This window comes from Castor canadensis, chromosome 3 (assembly GCF_047511655.1).
Source record: "Castor canadensis chromosome 3, mCasCan1.hap1v2, whole genome shotgun sequence".
In the NCBI taxonomy this organism is placed as follows: Eukaryota; Metazoa; Chordata; class Mammalia; order Rodentia; family Castoridae; genus Castor; species Castor canadensis.
In genome coordinates, this window is record NC_133388.1 from 85,514,771 (window position 1) to 85,533,304 (window position 18,534).

An 18,534-nucleotide genomic window follows, 5' to 3' on the forward strand; every position below is an offset into this window, starting at 1 on the left:
TGGTTGACCAGGACCCTAAGACACACACACACTCACTCACACACACATGCACACATTCACACTCAAACTCAAACACATACATTCACACACACACACACAGAGAAGCACACACTCACACACATTTGAATCCATACTCTAACACACAAGCCAACCCACTCACCCACATCACACACACACACCAACACGCAAGCCAACACACTCACATGCACACACAGACTCACACTCACACACTCAGACACACATACACACACAGACTCACACATTCACTCACACTGAGACACCACACATTCACGTACATACACACACACATGCAGTCACACACTCACACATATACACACTGTCATCTATACACACCTACACACTTTCACACTCATACAAACACGCACATACACAGTCACACTCACAGTCATCAGCAATCATACATTTGTGCACACCTTTACAGACTGACACCCTCACGTACACTCACACGTACACATTCCCACACACTTTCATACACACTCACAACACGTACCCATATACACTCACACCCATACACATTCACATATATACATATACACACACAAACCTACAGAAACACAGACCTACATGCACACTCTCATGCACACATTCACAAATTCACACACACGTACACAGACATACACAAAAACACATTCATACACATACAAACACACAAACACATAGATATACACAAACACTAATGCACACATGTGAACTCACAATCAACACACAGACTCTACACTCACATTCACACACTCACCCAAAATCACACTCACACTTACAGACGCATACTCACACACACGTCAATACACCCAAGCCAACACAATAACATACAAATACACACACTCACTCTCATACTCACCCACATATCCCCCACTACATACGCTCACACACATAAACACACACTCCCACACACCTGAACACACTAACATACACACTCATTCACACACCTGCACCCAAATACCCACTCACATTCAAACGCAAACACACACACTCACTTACACACACCTGCACACACCAACATACACACTGTCACACTCTAACACATTCACAATAACTCTCGCACCCGTGAACATAGAACCTCATCTTCAAATACACATGTACACACAGATGCACTCACACATTCACACACATACACACACTCACACACACTCAGCTGCACATACACTCACATACAATCACACATGCACACCTACACGAAACAAACACGCGCTCGCACACTCACACATTTACAGTCTCACCCACTCACCTACACATATACACTCACTCATACACCTACACACATTTACACATTTACTTTCTCGCAGTCACACACAAACACACACTAACACGCATTTGATTCCATACTCAAACACAGATGCCAACCCACTAACACACATCACACACATACACACACTCACAACTCACACACACATTTAAACACATACTCACAACCCAACTCACACAAACAAAACACTCACACACAGTCACTCACACTCACACACTCAACACCACATGCAATCACACACACATATACACAAACACACACACCTACACACACTCTCACTCACTCAAACACACACACACACCCTCTTACACACTCACACACACAAATATACACTCACAAACATATGCACATACAATCACACATGTACCCACTCTCACTCTCACCAACATTCATACTCACTCTCACTCGAAAATAGACTCACACAAATACACACTCACAAGCATACACACATACAAACACAAACACACACATACACAGATGCCAACACACACCCATACACACACTCATAAACACACACACACTCACCCTCACACACACATGAATATACACACACATGCACAAGTACAAACACACACACACTTACACAGACACACTACACACACAATACACACACACCACATGGACATACACACACATACACAATACACCCACCACACACATACACCAAACACACACACATACCACACACACCACACACACTACACGCATCCACACACCACACACACAATACACAGACACCACACATACATACACAAAATACACACACCACACACCCCCACACATACACCTCACACATACACACAATACAAACACACCACACACATACATACACAAAATACACACACCATCATGCATACATACAATACATGCACACCCCACACACCCCACACATACAAACACCACACACACATACACACAATCCACACACACCCACACATATACACACAATAAACATACACACACACAATAAACACACTCCACACAATACACACAATACACACACACTACCTACACACATACACCCCCCACACAATACACACACAACACACACATACACACAATCCACACACACTACCACTACGTACACACATACACACACCCCAGAAGTATACACTTAATACACCCACACACACATACACACACACACTGCACAAAAGCACACACGAGATACACCACACACACACACAAACACATACACATAAACATACAGAGACACACACGCCACACACACACCCATACATACAACACAAATACATACATACACACATACACACCACAAACAGATACATACACACACTACACATACACACACACCACATACACACACACACACCACACACAACCCACACATACAATACACACACCACCTACACACACATCACACACATACATACACACCACAAACACACAATACACTCACCACACACATACATGACACATACACACACATAAACATATATACAAACCACAGACATACACACAATACACACCACACATACAATACACACACCTATACACATACACACCACACAGATATACACACATACAATACACACACCCCAACACATACACAAATACACCACACACATCCACACCACACAGAATACACACGCACCACCTACACACAATACACACAAAAATCACACACACATACATCCACACAAATCACAAACACACCAGACATAAACACACATACACAGACATACACACACACACACAATACACCCACCACACACCACACACATACATACACACAATACACACACCACACACTACACAAAAAACCTATACACACACCACGCACATACACACACTACACACACACCACACATACACACACCACACACATACACACATGTACACATGCCACACACACAATACACATGCACCACCTACACACAATACACACACCACACATGCACATACAATACACACACATACACAAACACACACCACACATACATACACCACACACAGACACACCCATACATACACACAAATACATACAAACATACACATCACAAACACATACACACATCACACACAATACACATACACACATTACACACATACATAGACACACATACACATATATACACCCATCACACACATGCACACACATCACACATACACACATCACAGAATACACACACATGCACACGTGCACACGTACACGCACACCCGCACACACACAAACCAGTAGTAAATAATGATATAAACAAGTATAATTAGGTACAGTCGTTCTTGGTATCTCTGGGGGACTGGTTGCAAAATCCTCACCCCACAGATTCCAAAATGTAAATGTTCTAGTCTCTTCTGTAAAGTGCACACTATTTGCATGTGCGTATGTATATCCTCCTGTATACTTTAAATTATCTCTAGATCACTGATAACAACTAATACGATGTGAACATGATATAAATCATTGTTATGCTGTATTTTTTATGGAGTAATAAGAAGCAAGTTTATATATGTTCTTTACTCATGCATAATTTTGAATTGCACTTTATTAAATCTATGGATGTGGAACTCATGGATACAAAAGGCCAACTACATATTGAAGTCAATGTATTAAAAAAAGATTGAAGGCTTAGCTAACATCTACTTTATGAAAATGACATTTTTGCCTTTCAGTGATAAAGGTGACTAATCATCTCAATTTTATTTATAAAAGTTTTGAGCAATACATTGGTATGAATTTTAAACGTGGACATATAAAATACAAAGCAATTAAAAAACACAATGTGCCCAATCTTAATTCCTAAAGCCACTGATTCAGCCAGAAGCACTTGAGAAAGTTTAAGAAAAATTTTACCTTATTTGAATGCAAATGTAATATTTCATTCAGAAGTGTGTCCAGGCTCTTAGTAACGTAGACTGAGCCAGAGACATAAGAATGTTAATTCACGCTTCCATAATTTTATAATAGTCTTGTAACTGAAATATATCATTAGTAATCTCTTGGCAGCTAAACCAGTTGATCGATGAACTTTCACAATATTCTAGAAATGACTAGGTATTTGAGACAGTGAAAGACAAAAAGAATAGTGCAGACACAAATAGGTAATGGGAGTCTGAAAGCCTGAGGCCTGTGCTGATGGCTATGCACAGCTTTACAGAAGCGCTACAAATACTATTGTATCTCTAAAGTTTAATAAGAAATTGGCTAGAAGGAATGAATTCAAAAGCCGTGTTAAGAATCGTGTTGAGAATGATTTAAAAGATAATGTGCTATACTAAATTTATTCAATTGAGGCCTGACAGTAATCCTTTGAATGTACCTGTTTTGAAAACCCACTCTGGCCTGTGCTATATGCACAGAACAGGAATCAAGCCAGGCATGGCGGCTCACGCTTATAATCCTAGCTTCTTGGGAGGTGGAGGTCAGGAAGTCTGTGGTTTGAAGCATGCGTGGGCTGGCGAGACCACATCTCAACCAATAAAAAGCTGTGTGTGGTGGCACAATGCTGCCATTCCAGTTACTTGGGAAGTATAAATAGGAGGAGAGCAGTCCAGGCACACACAGGCATAAAAACAAGAACTTCTTAGAAAGATAAAGAAAGCAAAAAAGGGCTGGGGGCATGGCTCATTGCCTAACTAGTAAGAGTGAGGCCCTCAAGCTCAAACCCCAGACTGTGTGTCCCCCATCTCCTGCCAAAAAAATAAATAAATAAAAAAGATAGGTACTTGTCAAATAGGATGTGTTAAATACCTAAGTGCAGAAATAAAGACTTCAAGACCGCTGGCCCAACTTTCCTTTGGGTTACCTGTTTCTCTAAGGGTGTAACTCATTAAGCTATATTAAAATAGTTAATTAACACAGAGAACACACATACTTACTTTAGCAGCTTTCAAAATAGAGTTAGGAGAATTCAGACCAACAAGTTGACCCAGGACATATTTCATTTCATCAGTGGTTCCCTTAGCTATCTGGTTACCTATAAAATATACAATATCAATACAGTGATACTAATAAACATATAAATTCAATTAAAAGCACATACTCCAGCAACTTAGAGAGGCAAATAATTAGTTTGAGTTGAGGCCAGCCTGGGATACATAAAAGTGAGATCCTGTCTCAAAACAAAAAATAAAGCAACAAAAATATATACTCTGCTTAACAACACAATAAATGGCATTCTTATAATTTACTACCAATCACTGTCCCCTATGCAGGATAATTAAAACTGAATGACATCAATGAAGACAGACATTTTTATTTACATTACTGTTTGGCAAGAGGGCAGGCAGCAAAAAGAGTAGCCAATTTAGATTCTAGTTTTGTTACAGTTAATAGGCTGTTCATAGGAACCTAGTAATGAGCAATTTTTAAAGAAGCAGTACCTGCATGAATTTGAATTTGGACATATGGATGTACCAGGAGCTCAGGAATGGATATCCTCTGTTTAGGGTCCCTTATTAAACAACACTATAAAAAATAATGATGAATTTTTTTAAAGCAGGTTTTCTTTGATACTTTCCAGACCACATCATATTACAAAAGTTCCATTCTAGACATTCACTCAAAAGAATGATGTTTTTACTCCAAGTCACTTTTGTAAAATTCCCAATACAGTACCTTTGACTTGGATTTCCCATTCTCTCTTCGGGATGACATATCTTTGATTGCTTCTGGTGGCATGTAATTAACTGTGCCAACCTATTTGCCAAATCACAGAAAACGTCAATCAATGAAAATATTTCATTCTGCTTCAGGTTTTTTAAAAGTACAAATGCCAGATCCTTAGAGACTTAGGATACTTATAAATTTAAGCGATAAACTTGAAAAATTCAAATAACTTCCCAACTTCAGCAAAAGGAATCGGGTTCAGAAGCAGAAGACTGACTCCTTTCAGAGTACTGTGCCTTAAAACATATCTGCCTTAAAAACTGTCCAGGCTAAAATTCTATAAATGGTAATAAGCTTTAAGGAATTGGAGTATCACTTTCTCTTCTATGCTTGAATAGACTCAACATGTTACTCCCCTTTAATAAACCAACAAACTCATATGTAAACAAACAACAAAAACATCTAGCTTGGTATCCTGGGACTCTAGGGCCCATGTGCAAACTGAGATAGAGTGGACTTCTAAGTCATGCAACAGTCTCTACAATTGGATGGTGCCAACATTGCACTGTACCTTTGATTCTAACATAAATGGCTCTGCCTTCAACACAAATTACCCATAGCTTAGGGCTTGCTATAGAAGGTATCTTCAAGCCGATTTACAACTCAATGTTCAGCCAGTTTTGACATTAAGTAATGACTGTCAGATAGAATTGTTTTACGGGCATGCTGCCCATCTATTCCTTTTATCAAAGCCCAGTTCTGCTCCCAGAATTCAGGGAGATCTACAACAGAAATGAGCATACATGGACACATCATGTCATCTCCAAGCAAGATTCTTTTAGTTATGCTTTGCTATCATTATTTTAGCTTTTATTGAACAACTTAATTACATTTGCTATTGCATATCCTATTACAAAAGTGCTGTTGGAAACAATAGTAATTATGGCATTTCCAATATGAAAGCCCTCTTAAATTGAAATGACCTCACCTCATGGACGACAATGGAAAACATGTTACTCCAATTCTCTCTCTGATTGCTACCAGGAAACCCAAAGTCAACTGTCAGGTCAATTTTAGAACATGAACAAAATGATTACCAAGACAGGTATTACTGCTTCTTTACCTCAGTTGTAGGAAAATTACTCAAAATTGCTAGATATATTTCTATACAATCTTGTCTTACTTTTCTAAATCATATTGACCATGGTTTTGAAATTTTTTATGGTTTTAGTACCTATTCTTATAAAAAGACTCTAAATTCTTTGGAGAATGAGGTGATATAAATAATACCAGGTAGTAAACAACCAACTATTCGCTAGATGTCCTACCTGAGGGTCCTTAACAATGCTTGTCGTATCTGGCTGCATTTGGTTTGCAATTCCAAAATCAATTAGTTTTAGCATTCCATCAACTATTAAAAAGTTAGCAGGCTTCAGATCACTATGAACAATGCCTTCAAAATAAAAAATCCATTATGAGACAATGTAAAATTTACAATCTGTAGTTGGTTCTTTGAGTTAGTCAACCCAATTAAATATCCCTTTCTCATAAGGTCTGTACTTTCTTAGCATGTGTTACATGCAAGGTACAATCTAAGTTTGCTGCTTTTAATGAGTCATTTAATCCTCAAAAACAATGCTAAGGAAATACCATTATTATCATCCCCACTTTCAGGTGAGGAAACTAAGGCAATGAGAGTTTAAGTAAACCATTCAAGGTCACAAGGCCTAAGTGACAATGTCATGAGTTGAGGGCAGGCAGTCTGGCTTCGATCTATCTTTAACCACTGTGGATCTCTCTCCAGTACAGAGCATTGTAAATTATACTGCCAGATGTAAAGACACTTCCTACAGCACTAATGGTAATCACTAATAAATTATCTTTTAACTTGTAAAGAAAACTTATTCAGGGGGAGATAAATTACAATCATCTAGATTAAAGAGTTTTGATCTAAAGATAGGAGAAAGGCAGAGAAAGCTCTAAAATGAAAAAAAGAACATGTTAAAATAAAAGCCTGAGGCTAACAGTAAAAAAATAAACCAACTTTCACAAAGGGCACACATAATGCAAAATCATTAGGAGAAAGAGGGAAATAAACATCTCATATTTTTAGGATAATTGAACCCAAAAGTCTCAGATATACTAAAATCCAAAATATTTGAAGATAAGGACCACAGACTACATTAATACTAAGAAAGATGCTTTTTTCCATTACAAATGCAGGAATTTGAGTTCATGTACTATACCCTTTGGGTTAACAGTATTAAGAAATGGCTTCGTTTCCTCATCTTTAAGAATACTTCCAATTATTTAGTTCACCTAGCTAAAGATACCAATAAAATAATAAGTGTATTTTTCTAAGATGACATTAACAACAACTTTTTTTGGTAGTGCTAGGCTTTGAACTCAGGGCTTCATGCTTGCTAGGCAGGTGCTTTACTGCTTAAGCCAAGCCTATAGCCCTTAACAAATATTTTAACTTTACCCACAGGAAGAGATTTTAATACCATGTTGATGGATTGTGTGTACTGCTTCCAACATATTTTTCCACTAACTCTTGCGTTCCCATGGATTGATGGATTTTTTCTTTTTAAGCCAACTATTCAAGTCAGTATTTCCACATTCCATTACCATGTAGATATACTGGTCCATGATTTCACTGCAATTAAAACCAAACAAAACAACAAATAGCTAGGTTATATTAAGATTTACTTAACACTTACTTGAAGAACTATAGCAAAAAAAATTTTTTTTAATTGAAAAAAGAATTCTTACTAATCATAAAGTCAGATGATCTTATCACTGTGTTGTTGTAGTTTATTTAAATATGCTATTTCATTCCGGTACCTATCGATAGTTTGGTTATCTGCTTCTTCTAAGTTCACATACTTTTTTTTTTTTTTGATCCGTTGCCTGTACTTAGTGAAATCTAAGAAGAAAAGCTTTGCTATTGTGGCCCATTGGCTATACGGGGCAGGTAAATCCCTACAGAAGGGCAGAAGTACTTCCATCTATTTCTTTTTTTTTTATTATTCGTATGGGCATACAAGGCTTGGGTCATTTCTCCCCTATGCTAAGTTCACATACTTTATGGCATATATCTGTTTCTTCTCATTCAATACCTGAAATACCTATACAGTACGACAAAGAAGAAAGTTTAGAATGTACTATCTGTATACTATCACAATACTTCTAAACTTGTTAAGACAGAATTTTAGGCTGAGAAAATTCTGAAACAAATCCTGGGCCTACTTTGAATATAAAAGGAAAAAAATAATCATGATACAAGAATAACAGCCCACTTCCAATCACATATGTAAATTCAGTAACTCAAAGACATATAAACCACAAAACTTTCTATGTTAACACAAAAGAAAAACAATTTAAATTTGACATGTTCATAATACTCTTTTGGGTGCCTTAACCAGAAAAATTAACATACAGAAAAGCACATTCAAAAATGTTAAGGATGACTAAGGCTGTGATGAACAGAAAATTCACTTCATAGATGATGTTTTCCCACTGTGCCTGATGTTGACAAGCTCATCCATGTAACAGATAATATGCTATCCAGTATATTTCGGTTGTGAAAAAAAGGACAGGTCCAATTTTCAAGAACAAGATGTTCTCATAAGTACATTGTCAGGATCTCTAATGTCAAGGTGAAATAGTTCTGGCTATAATGAACAGTCAATTTCTAAGAACAAAACATCAGAATGTGTCTAACTTTCACCAAACATGGAACAACAGTGCTCCTTCAAGACTTCATAAATTCAAATACAAAATGCCCATGTATGCAAGAAATACTGTATTCATTTATACCCTTTGACACATTGAAGCAAAGAGTCACTTAACCTTGACTACCCAGCAGATACAGGAAAGAAGTAAGGAGGAGGCTCATGGGCTAGAACTAAACTAATAAATAAGGTCTATCACAGACCCTTAAGTACAACTCAGTTACATTTCATCTTCAAGTATAAAACTCAAAATGAATGTTGTTGAGTTTACTTGGACACAGGAAAATTAGGAGATGGAATGTAAAACAGTGGTAGGGTAATAGACAGCAGAGAATAACAATGAAAGGGACAAAATGAATTTTAAAATAGCAGCACAAAGCCATTTTGTATAGGGTAAATTGCCTCACAAAGCTGAATGAATTCAGAGCACCGTTGTTGTGTGGTACAATACGACACTACTAACCCTTAACCTAATGATTATATTTTATGTGTATGCTGTTTAATAAGGTGTGAGGTAGTATATTCATTCAGTGAAACAGCTTTGTAGCCTAACAGTAAAATTTAAAGATTATAGATAATACTACACAAGTACACACAACACATACAAATAAAACATACAAAACTTACAAAAGGCTAGAGGAAAGCACCTGCATTTGAATTCCGGCTCACTCCATCAGCAATCTAACTTTGGACACGTTTCTTAATTCTCAAAAATAAAATACTGTTAGTAATATCTACTGCACAGGGTTTGAAAAATGACAGAGATGACTGACATTTGCCCAGTATTCTACAGTGTGTCCATAGTATAGCAAATGTTTGCTATCATCATTAAAAACATTCAGGACAGAATAGATATTTTTAAACATTTAAAGTTGGATATATCAGAAAAACTTGAAGGATACTAGAGATAGAAATACACATATGTATGATCTAAAATTTTTCAGTAAATGAAAACTTTCAACTTTTTGTATGCATATATTACCCCTCAAATATCGCTAACTTTGGCAAAACTCTTGCAATAAATAACCTCTATGGTCTTGACTGGGTAGCCTTTATTTTCTCACCACAGAGATGTCAGTTACTTTGGTTTATTTGGTTTTGGAGGTTTTTTTGAGATGGGTCTCATGTTGCCTGACCTTGAACTCCTGTGCTCAAATGATCCTGACTCAGCCTCCCAAGGACAGCGGCCAGTTAGTGTCAGAAATATGCTCTGTCAATTTCACAGGGAAGTAATAAAGTAGAAATAGATTGGGTACACCAGTGTCTTGACCATCTTCATGAGCTCCATGACCATTCCAGATGTTCTTAATAAATATAGTGTAAGTTGGTAATAGCCTAAACTCACCCTCTTCTAAGGCATGCTGGTTTTTTACCTTCATAATTATTAAGTTGAATCATAATTTAATTGGACTCAGAAAATATGGGCCAGTATAGCTTTATCACTTGGCCCTTGACTTAAGTAAGCTTACAGCTTCAATATACTCCAAGGAAAAAAAAACACCACTAAAACAATTCTTCATCTCTGAAAACATGCCACTAAGTAACAAGTGTCAACACCCTCACATTACGGAACATAATCAAATAACTAATAAATATTAGCTAAAGAATGTCTCCAAAAGCAATTAAATCAGGTATTTAAATAAAATGATTCCTTTATTCCCATGACTGAAATTTGATACAAGGAGGAGAAAGGGAGTGTATAAATAAAATATTTATTGAAGATTGCTCTACATGGTAATGTACAGGCTTTATTTATTTTTTTGTATTCATTGGGTTTTTTGTGGTGCTAGAGATTATACCCAAATTGCACACATGCTAAGCACATGTTCTACCACTATCCATACAGTCTACATGCCTCATATAACCCAGACTAGCCTCAAACTTGCACTCCTCCTGCCTCAGCCTTCTAAGTACTGAGATTATAGATACATGCCATCAGGCAGACACTTACTTATATTTTGGCAGTACGGGGTGTGAACTCAGGGCCTTATGCTTGCTATGCCGGTGCTCCATCACTTAAATCACATCCCCACCCTTTTTTGCCTTACTTATTTTTTGAATAGGGTCTCACATTTATTCGCCAGAGCTGGTCTGGATTGAGATCCTCCTATTTACACTTCCTACCCACCTGGGATGACAGGCGTATGCCACCATGCCCAGGTTTTATTGGTTGAAATGCATCTCACATACTCTTTGCCCAGGATGGCCTCAAACATTGATCCTCCTGATCTCCACCTCCCAAGTATCTAGGATTACAGGCACTTCCTTATTTTTAATAAATTAGTAAGATAGTCACAAGTAAGTCTAGTCATTATTAGCTGGCTTAGAAAACTATAGAAAAGCTTAAAATAAGTCCAGTAGCCTTTGTTTCATGTTACCCACAGCACAATTGCTGAGGGAGGCAGTTTATTCATTCAACTACTATTCTGTTGTATTCTGGATACCAGGGCTAGGATCACGGAGCAAATCAAACACTGCTATGTTCATGGAGCTCACATTCATGTGTAGAGGGACAAAAGCAAATCAAATAAATATAAGAGCATGTTAAAAGGTATGCTACAGAGAAAAAGCAGATAGGGAAACGGAGAACACTGTGATTGGAAATTTGGGAGTTACAGTTTTAGAATGAGGTCAATGGAACCCTGACTGAGAAGATACTAGGGCAAAGATATGAGTGTGCTTGGAAGAAAATCAACTGTTGTGTTAAAACACAAATCCAATAAATCAGGAGGACAAGGACTGACTCAATGAGACTCATTAGAAGGGCACTATAATAAAATAAAATAAATATAATATAAATATAATATAAATAATAATCAAATATAATTAATATATAATATAATATAAATATAAAATAAGTATAAATATAATATAAATATAAATAATATAAATAAAAAGTGAAAAGATGAGAGCTGCTTCAACCAAAGTTATAGTGCTGGTAAAAAATAAATTCTAGAGATACTTTGAGGTGGAACAAATAAGACTTGTTGATTGGTTTGGATATGAAAGTGAGAATAAGAGTATAGACTGGCTTTTGGCCAAGCAATAAGAAGAACAGAGTTGCAATTTACTGAAATTGCAAAGACAATGGAGCAAGAGTTGTGTTTGCACACACAGTTTTAAATGCCTGGTAACCAAAAAGAGATGTGTAGAGCCAAATTAGATATGTTAGTCTGGATCAAAAGGAGAGGTATGAACTGGAAATAGAAGTTTGGAAATTATGAGCCATAAACCTACAGATAAGACTACAAGAAAATTAGCAGTTTAGACAAAGAAGAAAAGAGGCACTGCAGCACTGAGTCCTGGAACATAAGGAAGACTGAAAAGGAATGGCCAGTGTGAGAAAATGAAAACAGAGGAGACAACAGGAAAGCAAAATGAAAAAAGAAATCAACTGTTCCAAATACTAAGTGACCTAAAATTCAAAGCTAAGAACTAAATTTAGCAAGAATATGAAAGTTTTTGGTGCTCTTCGTTATAGTTGTATGGTGAATGTTAATGGCAAAAATCTGTAGATTTAACAGAGCAAGAATTAATTATGGCATGTATTGAGCACTAGCTCAAGATGCTACCCAGCCATAAAGAATTAGATTCACATAAATTAAAAACTCAGGAGCCAGGAATATTAGCTCAGTGGTAGACAGTTTGCCTAGCATGTGCAGGGTTCTGTGTTCAATCCACAGAATGACAACAACAAAAAAATAGAACTCCGATTAATTTAGATTACTACAATGTTTTTTAGATAAAAAACTCAAAACAAAAAAGAAATCCATTAGTAAAAAGCCTTTACTGAATAAGCTACATGAATAATAAGCATATAAGTAATTCACATCATATTCTGACTCATTTTTAGAGTCTTCTGTGATGATACATAGTGGTCATTTGCCACCACAGCCAACGTTAACGTAAGATGAAGAAATTAGGAAGCAAAGGACATTGGAAGGAAAGACATAAGACTGCTATCAAGAGGTAGGTCTTTTTAGAGTGAAAAGGGAGAAGGGCAGGAAATGAGGCAGCTTTTTTGGCTCAAGGGCAACATGGTCCCTAAAAGATAAAAGAGCCCCCATAGCTAAAAAGACAAATGAAAGTTTATAATATTTTTATTCATTTCTTTTTTTTTTTCATTTTTCTTTTATTATTCATATGTGCATACAAGGCTTGGTTCATTTCTCCCCCCTGCCCCCACCCCCTCCTTTACCACCCACTCCGCCCCCTCCCTCTCCCCTCCAATACCCATCAGAAACTATTCATTTCTTAAGTATTTAAAATACCTACCTTACTTGAACCTCCACTGCCTAGTTACTTTAATATGAAATAAATTCTTCCTTTAACTGAAATGCATTCATTTGTTGAAGAGGATCCTGAAATCTAAATAATATATATAAACAAAGGTTAAAAAAAATATGCCTAAGAAACTAGCTTGCATTGGGTATAGTAAAACGCTGCCAGTTTTGAAATTATCCTAATTCTTAAGTAATGAGATATGTTATAATATTTTAAAGGGGGAACTTGTATTGCATACTTTACTTTAATAAAAGAAACTACCAGGCATGGTGGTCTGTGTCTATAATCACAGCCCTCGGAGGCTGAAGCAAAAAGAATGAGAGTTCAAGGCCAGCCTGGGCTATATACTAAGACCCTTTCTGAAAATCACCAAAAACATTAAAAAAAATGTGTTAAATTAATACACAAGCTTCTCCTTCCTTTTAACTGGTTCTATTTCTTAACACAAATAGAAAACTTAAGAAGAAAATACCACTTAATGCACAACACACTAATAAGCTATCACTTTTTTTTCCTTACACCTCCTTACTTACATAAAAAGACACACAATTATATCTATGTTCTTTTTCCCCAATTTAGCATTATTTTATAAAAGAAGCAATGTACTATTGTACTGGGTGCTGTGAGTCAGACAAATGCAAATTTCAACACAAATTTCCTTTGTGCTGAGTGATGCTCAGCAAGTTGCTTGATTTCTCTGAACTTCAGCATCTTCCCCAGCAAACTTTCAACACATGTACTATTATCATAAGCTGCCCTTCCATTTCTTCCCTCATGCTGGATCATCTCTCCATGCACTTATAAATGCCTGAACAGATGGCATGCGGAGAAGACTCAAGCTGAGCTGATAAACTTGAAACAAAGAGCCATGCCCTGATGTGGCTCAAGTGGCAAAGAGCTTACTAGTATGGGAAAGGTCCTGAGTCTAAGCCAGTATGGAGGGGAAAAAAAAAGTTGAAATAAAGCATTTTTGATTAGCCAATTAGTCAAACTGAATCAGTCTGAATAAACCTCAACTGAACTAAGTCCTGATTTAGATCCCAAATGGTAGAATCTCTCATGTAATCTCCTTCTGTTTAAATAAGATAGCCTTTCTTTCTTTCTTTTTTGATTTCTTTCTTTTGGAAGAATTCTAATTTCTTTCGTCTTTGGGGTAAGAGACATTGTTATGAAATGTTCTTCCTTAAACTGCAAACACTTCTTAGGGAAGAGAGCAGCAGCCTGATGTCCTTTCCCATGGGCTGCTGGTGGGTTTTAAAATAAAGTAATTCCAACTTACTCTAATTCAACACCAATGTGAGGATAGTTTTCTACCCAGGACATTCACAGTCCCCTTAGTCTACTCTCTTAACTGAGGCCAGAGTTTTCAAAGTGTAAATCAGACACTTTAACTCTCCTGCTTCCTTCAACCTCTTCCTCAGCTTCCTATCCCTATTAAGGGTAAAATCTACAGGGTTCACTCCTTCCCTTTCCTAACCTAGAGGTACACCCGGGCCTCTTTTCAGTTCCCTCTGACACTGGCCTCCTCTTAGAAGGCCCCCAAGACCCTCTTCTAGTCACCTCTGAGTCACCTTCTAGATTTTGACCCAAACAGAGTCTGATACAAGTAATAGCTCATTAAATGTGTTTTGAATGAATGTATGGACAAACCTGATCATCTTTCTCTTTTTCTTTCAAAACTTATTATATTGCTCCAATCCTCAAAACACTATCACCTCTCTCCATAGTTAATTATCTTGTCAGCTAATTTTTTTATCCATTTGTTAAATAAAAGCTTTACCATTTTAACAATTGTTAAATACAATTCATTGGTGTAAGTACATTCACATCATTGTGCAAACACCACCACCATCTTCAGAACTTTTTTGCCATTGAATATTGAAACACTGAATATTGAAACATTGAATACTGAAATACCCACTGAAGGATAACTCCTCATTCCCTCCTCTTCAGCACAGTAACTACTGTTATACTTTCTGTCAATTTTTTCATCAACTGGTTTTTGTAGGTAGTTATTTTTCCTATTTCATTTAAATAACCATAACTCCCAACATTTATTATCTAAACAGTGCCATGCTCTGTTTTAAGAGTTACCCACATATTAACTAATGTTATCTTTGCAACCACTCGGTAAGTAGGTATGGGTACAAGAATTATGTAATAACTTGCATAAGATCACACAACTGACCTCACAGTAGTGAGCCCAGGGAATCTGTCTACAAGGCTCATGTCTTCTACCGGTATCGGCTGTCTCTCAGTTACTATAAACTAGTTTTAGTTGTTAGTGTCAAGAGTATCAATTTTCTTTTTAGACAGCAGTGCATTAGCCTCACAAGCAAAACTTTTTCTATTAGTTTATAAAAATTATAATATACTCCAATAGTATTCTCATCGTGCTATGCTGATAATCTTGAAGATTTACTTTTCCAAACGCATTACAGATTCATCAACATAAGAAATGAAGCTGTTTGCAAACAGCTGAAGTGAATAGTTAAATAGACTAGAAAGAAACTTCAAGTTGTGAAATTTTATTCAGGTGCTCAAACTAAAACCTTAGACCTTGTTAAGTAGAACAGTTTTGTTAGTGTCTTCTTCATTAACTAACTTCTCAAATTTAAGAATCACACCCTTATTTGGATGTCAAAAAAAGTTTTGCCTAGTGGGAATAAGAATGGACAAGTTAAGACTCTCCCTGACAACTTGCTGCCATAAAACGAAAATCTATGAAACTGAGTGTACCTTAATATAAACCAAACCCACCACAAACAAAGCTTGTCGAACCTGTAAGTTTTGAAGAGGAGTAACAGGGACTTGCTGCTGCTGGAAACAGGCAAGCTGGTGGTAAGGTGTTGATGACGGGTAAGAAGGTGGAAAGTCATTCTTTACAACTGGAGTCCTAAAACTAGGAAAGAGTTTTTTTCTTAATTCAAAATATTGAAATTAAAGAAAACTCAAGATTCTGATCAAGTTTGCGTGTATTTTAAATGTTATTAACTTAACATGTGCCACATCAAACAGAACCTAAGTTAGTTTTCATAATTGATAGTTGATGTTTTAGTTTCACCAGATATTTTATTTGGGGAAATTCTTTCCGAAATTAATTTTTTGTCCCCAGACAAGAAATCTGTGCTAGCAAAATAAGTAAGACAGAATTTAAAATAGAAAGTTAGAGTAATTTTATAAGAATGAAGCCAAGGCAAGGTTCACCTTATTATGACTATCATTGAGTTTGAGTGCTTTTAAGCCATAATGTTCTATAATGGTCTGCTAGAAATATCTAGAAGCCAGTTACATCATTAAAGGAGTAAGGCCATTAAGCCCGTATTATCTGTTCAGCACACATTTATACTTTCTTTACCTTATTTGCTATTATAGCTTCAACATGAGAACAGTACTTGGCACAAAAGAGCTCTACAAATATTTATTAACAGTAAATAATCTAGTATCACAAGAAATATCTATGTTATCATTTTAGTTAACAGCCATTCTTTAAAATTTCTACATGTAGTAAAATGAGGTGATATATAGCAAAATTGCATTAAAGAGGTTTTAAAAGAAGGTCAATTTTAACAGAGATCAATTACATTATGAAAATGAAAAGCCAAAGGCATCGTGAACTAAGTTATACCTTAAACCATTAATATAGCCACAAGTTGAAGGTCACAGTGTATCACTTTCCTTTAAGTTATTTTCGTTGACATGTCATTCATTTGCTTTTGCAACACCCCTTGTGTTTTCCGTTAATCAGCGCTAACTAATTTCCTCACTCACCCCCTCATTCTTATTCACTCAAGTCTGTCTTCTTTGAACACCTTCAGAACTATGTAAGCCATACAACTAACCTCTTCCAGAAACTATCATGCTCCAACTAACACTTCCTATACTAAAATATTTATTCACTCTAAGAATGTTAACCTTCCTTTAAAATCTCTCTCAAGTAGAGAGGTATCCGTTTGGTAATACATGGTTATAAAGGCTCACATTCTTAGATGATTTATAGGTTTTAAATAGATTACAATATGACAGACTACATTCATAACAATCCTTAAAAATATTTATTATTGGAATCACCTTCCCTTTCACATTTTATAGATAAAACTGATGATGAGAAAAATAGTATCTTGCAACGTCTGTAAAGTAACCCAGCAGGATTCAATCACAGATCTATTTGGTCCCAAAGCCCATCTTATTTCTATTTCCCCACCCTGAGTTCTGAGCTAGGTGCCAATTACCAGCTCATGTATCATCCAAGGTATTCCTACTTGGTGTCTTAGAAATAGATTTGGGATCAATCCATTTAGGTACTGATATCGGTGGTGACTGCTTTGAAACTGAAAAGACAGGTTGCTCAGAGGTGTGTTTCTGCTAAAAGAAAATTTAAGATGTTATGACTTAAGAATTTTTAAGTTAGTCATCTGTGTAACATTTAATAAGCATAACCTTTCAGAACTAATAAACTAATAGAAATATGAAAACAAAAGCATACTAAAAAAGGTGGGCATATTTATTTTAGACTTTCAATAACTTTTTAGTATAATCATTTTACTCCAAACTCTCAAACCTAACACATTCTGCTCAAATTGATTACAAGCCCACAAAATTATATAACAAAATAGGACCTACCATCCCCCCACCCATCAGGGCTATTTTAACAGAATTAAATTTTTATACCTTAGGAA

At 36.3% G+C, this 18,534-nt stretch overlaps 2 protein-coding genes across 8 annotated transcripts in view; one reads left to right on the forward strand and one right to left on the reverse strand.

Annotated features, from left to right (window-relative positions):
• The window catches only part of LOC141410440 (sialin-like), a 345,752-nt gene that overhangs the window by 155,480 nt on the left and 171,738 nt on the right, over positions 1-18,534 (forward strand).
• The window catches only part of LOC109678697 (inhibitor of Bruton tyrosine kinase-like), an 86,222-nt gene that overhangs the window by 1,534 nt on the left and 66,154 nt on the right, over positions 1-18,534 (reverse strand). For 2 of the 7 annotated variants that reach the window (XR_012446209.1, XR_012446210.1), the window contains 4 exons: positions 16,637-16,757; positions 13,847-13,939; positions 5,844-5,924; positions 5,105-5,202 (listed from right to left, as the gene is read on the reverse strand). Coding sequence is in view for 5 of the 7 variants with exons in the window: in XM_074068299.1 (XP_073924400.1) it covers positions 5,105-5,202; positions 5,609-5,693; positions 5,844-5,924; positions 7,163-7,287; positions 8,342-8,375 (423 nt within the window). In the remaining 2 variants the exon portion in view is untranslated. Of the gene's footprint in view, positions 1-5,104; positions 5,203-5,608; positions 5,694-5,843; positions 5,925-7,162; positions 7,288-8,341; positions 8,494-8,609; positions 9,397-10,198; positions 10,280-13,846; positions 13,940-16,636; positions 16,758-18,534 lie in introns of those variants that run through there. The other 5 variants (XM_074068299.1, XM_074068298.1, XM_074068300.1 and 2 more) reach the window with 5 other exon arrangements.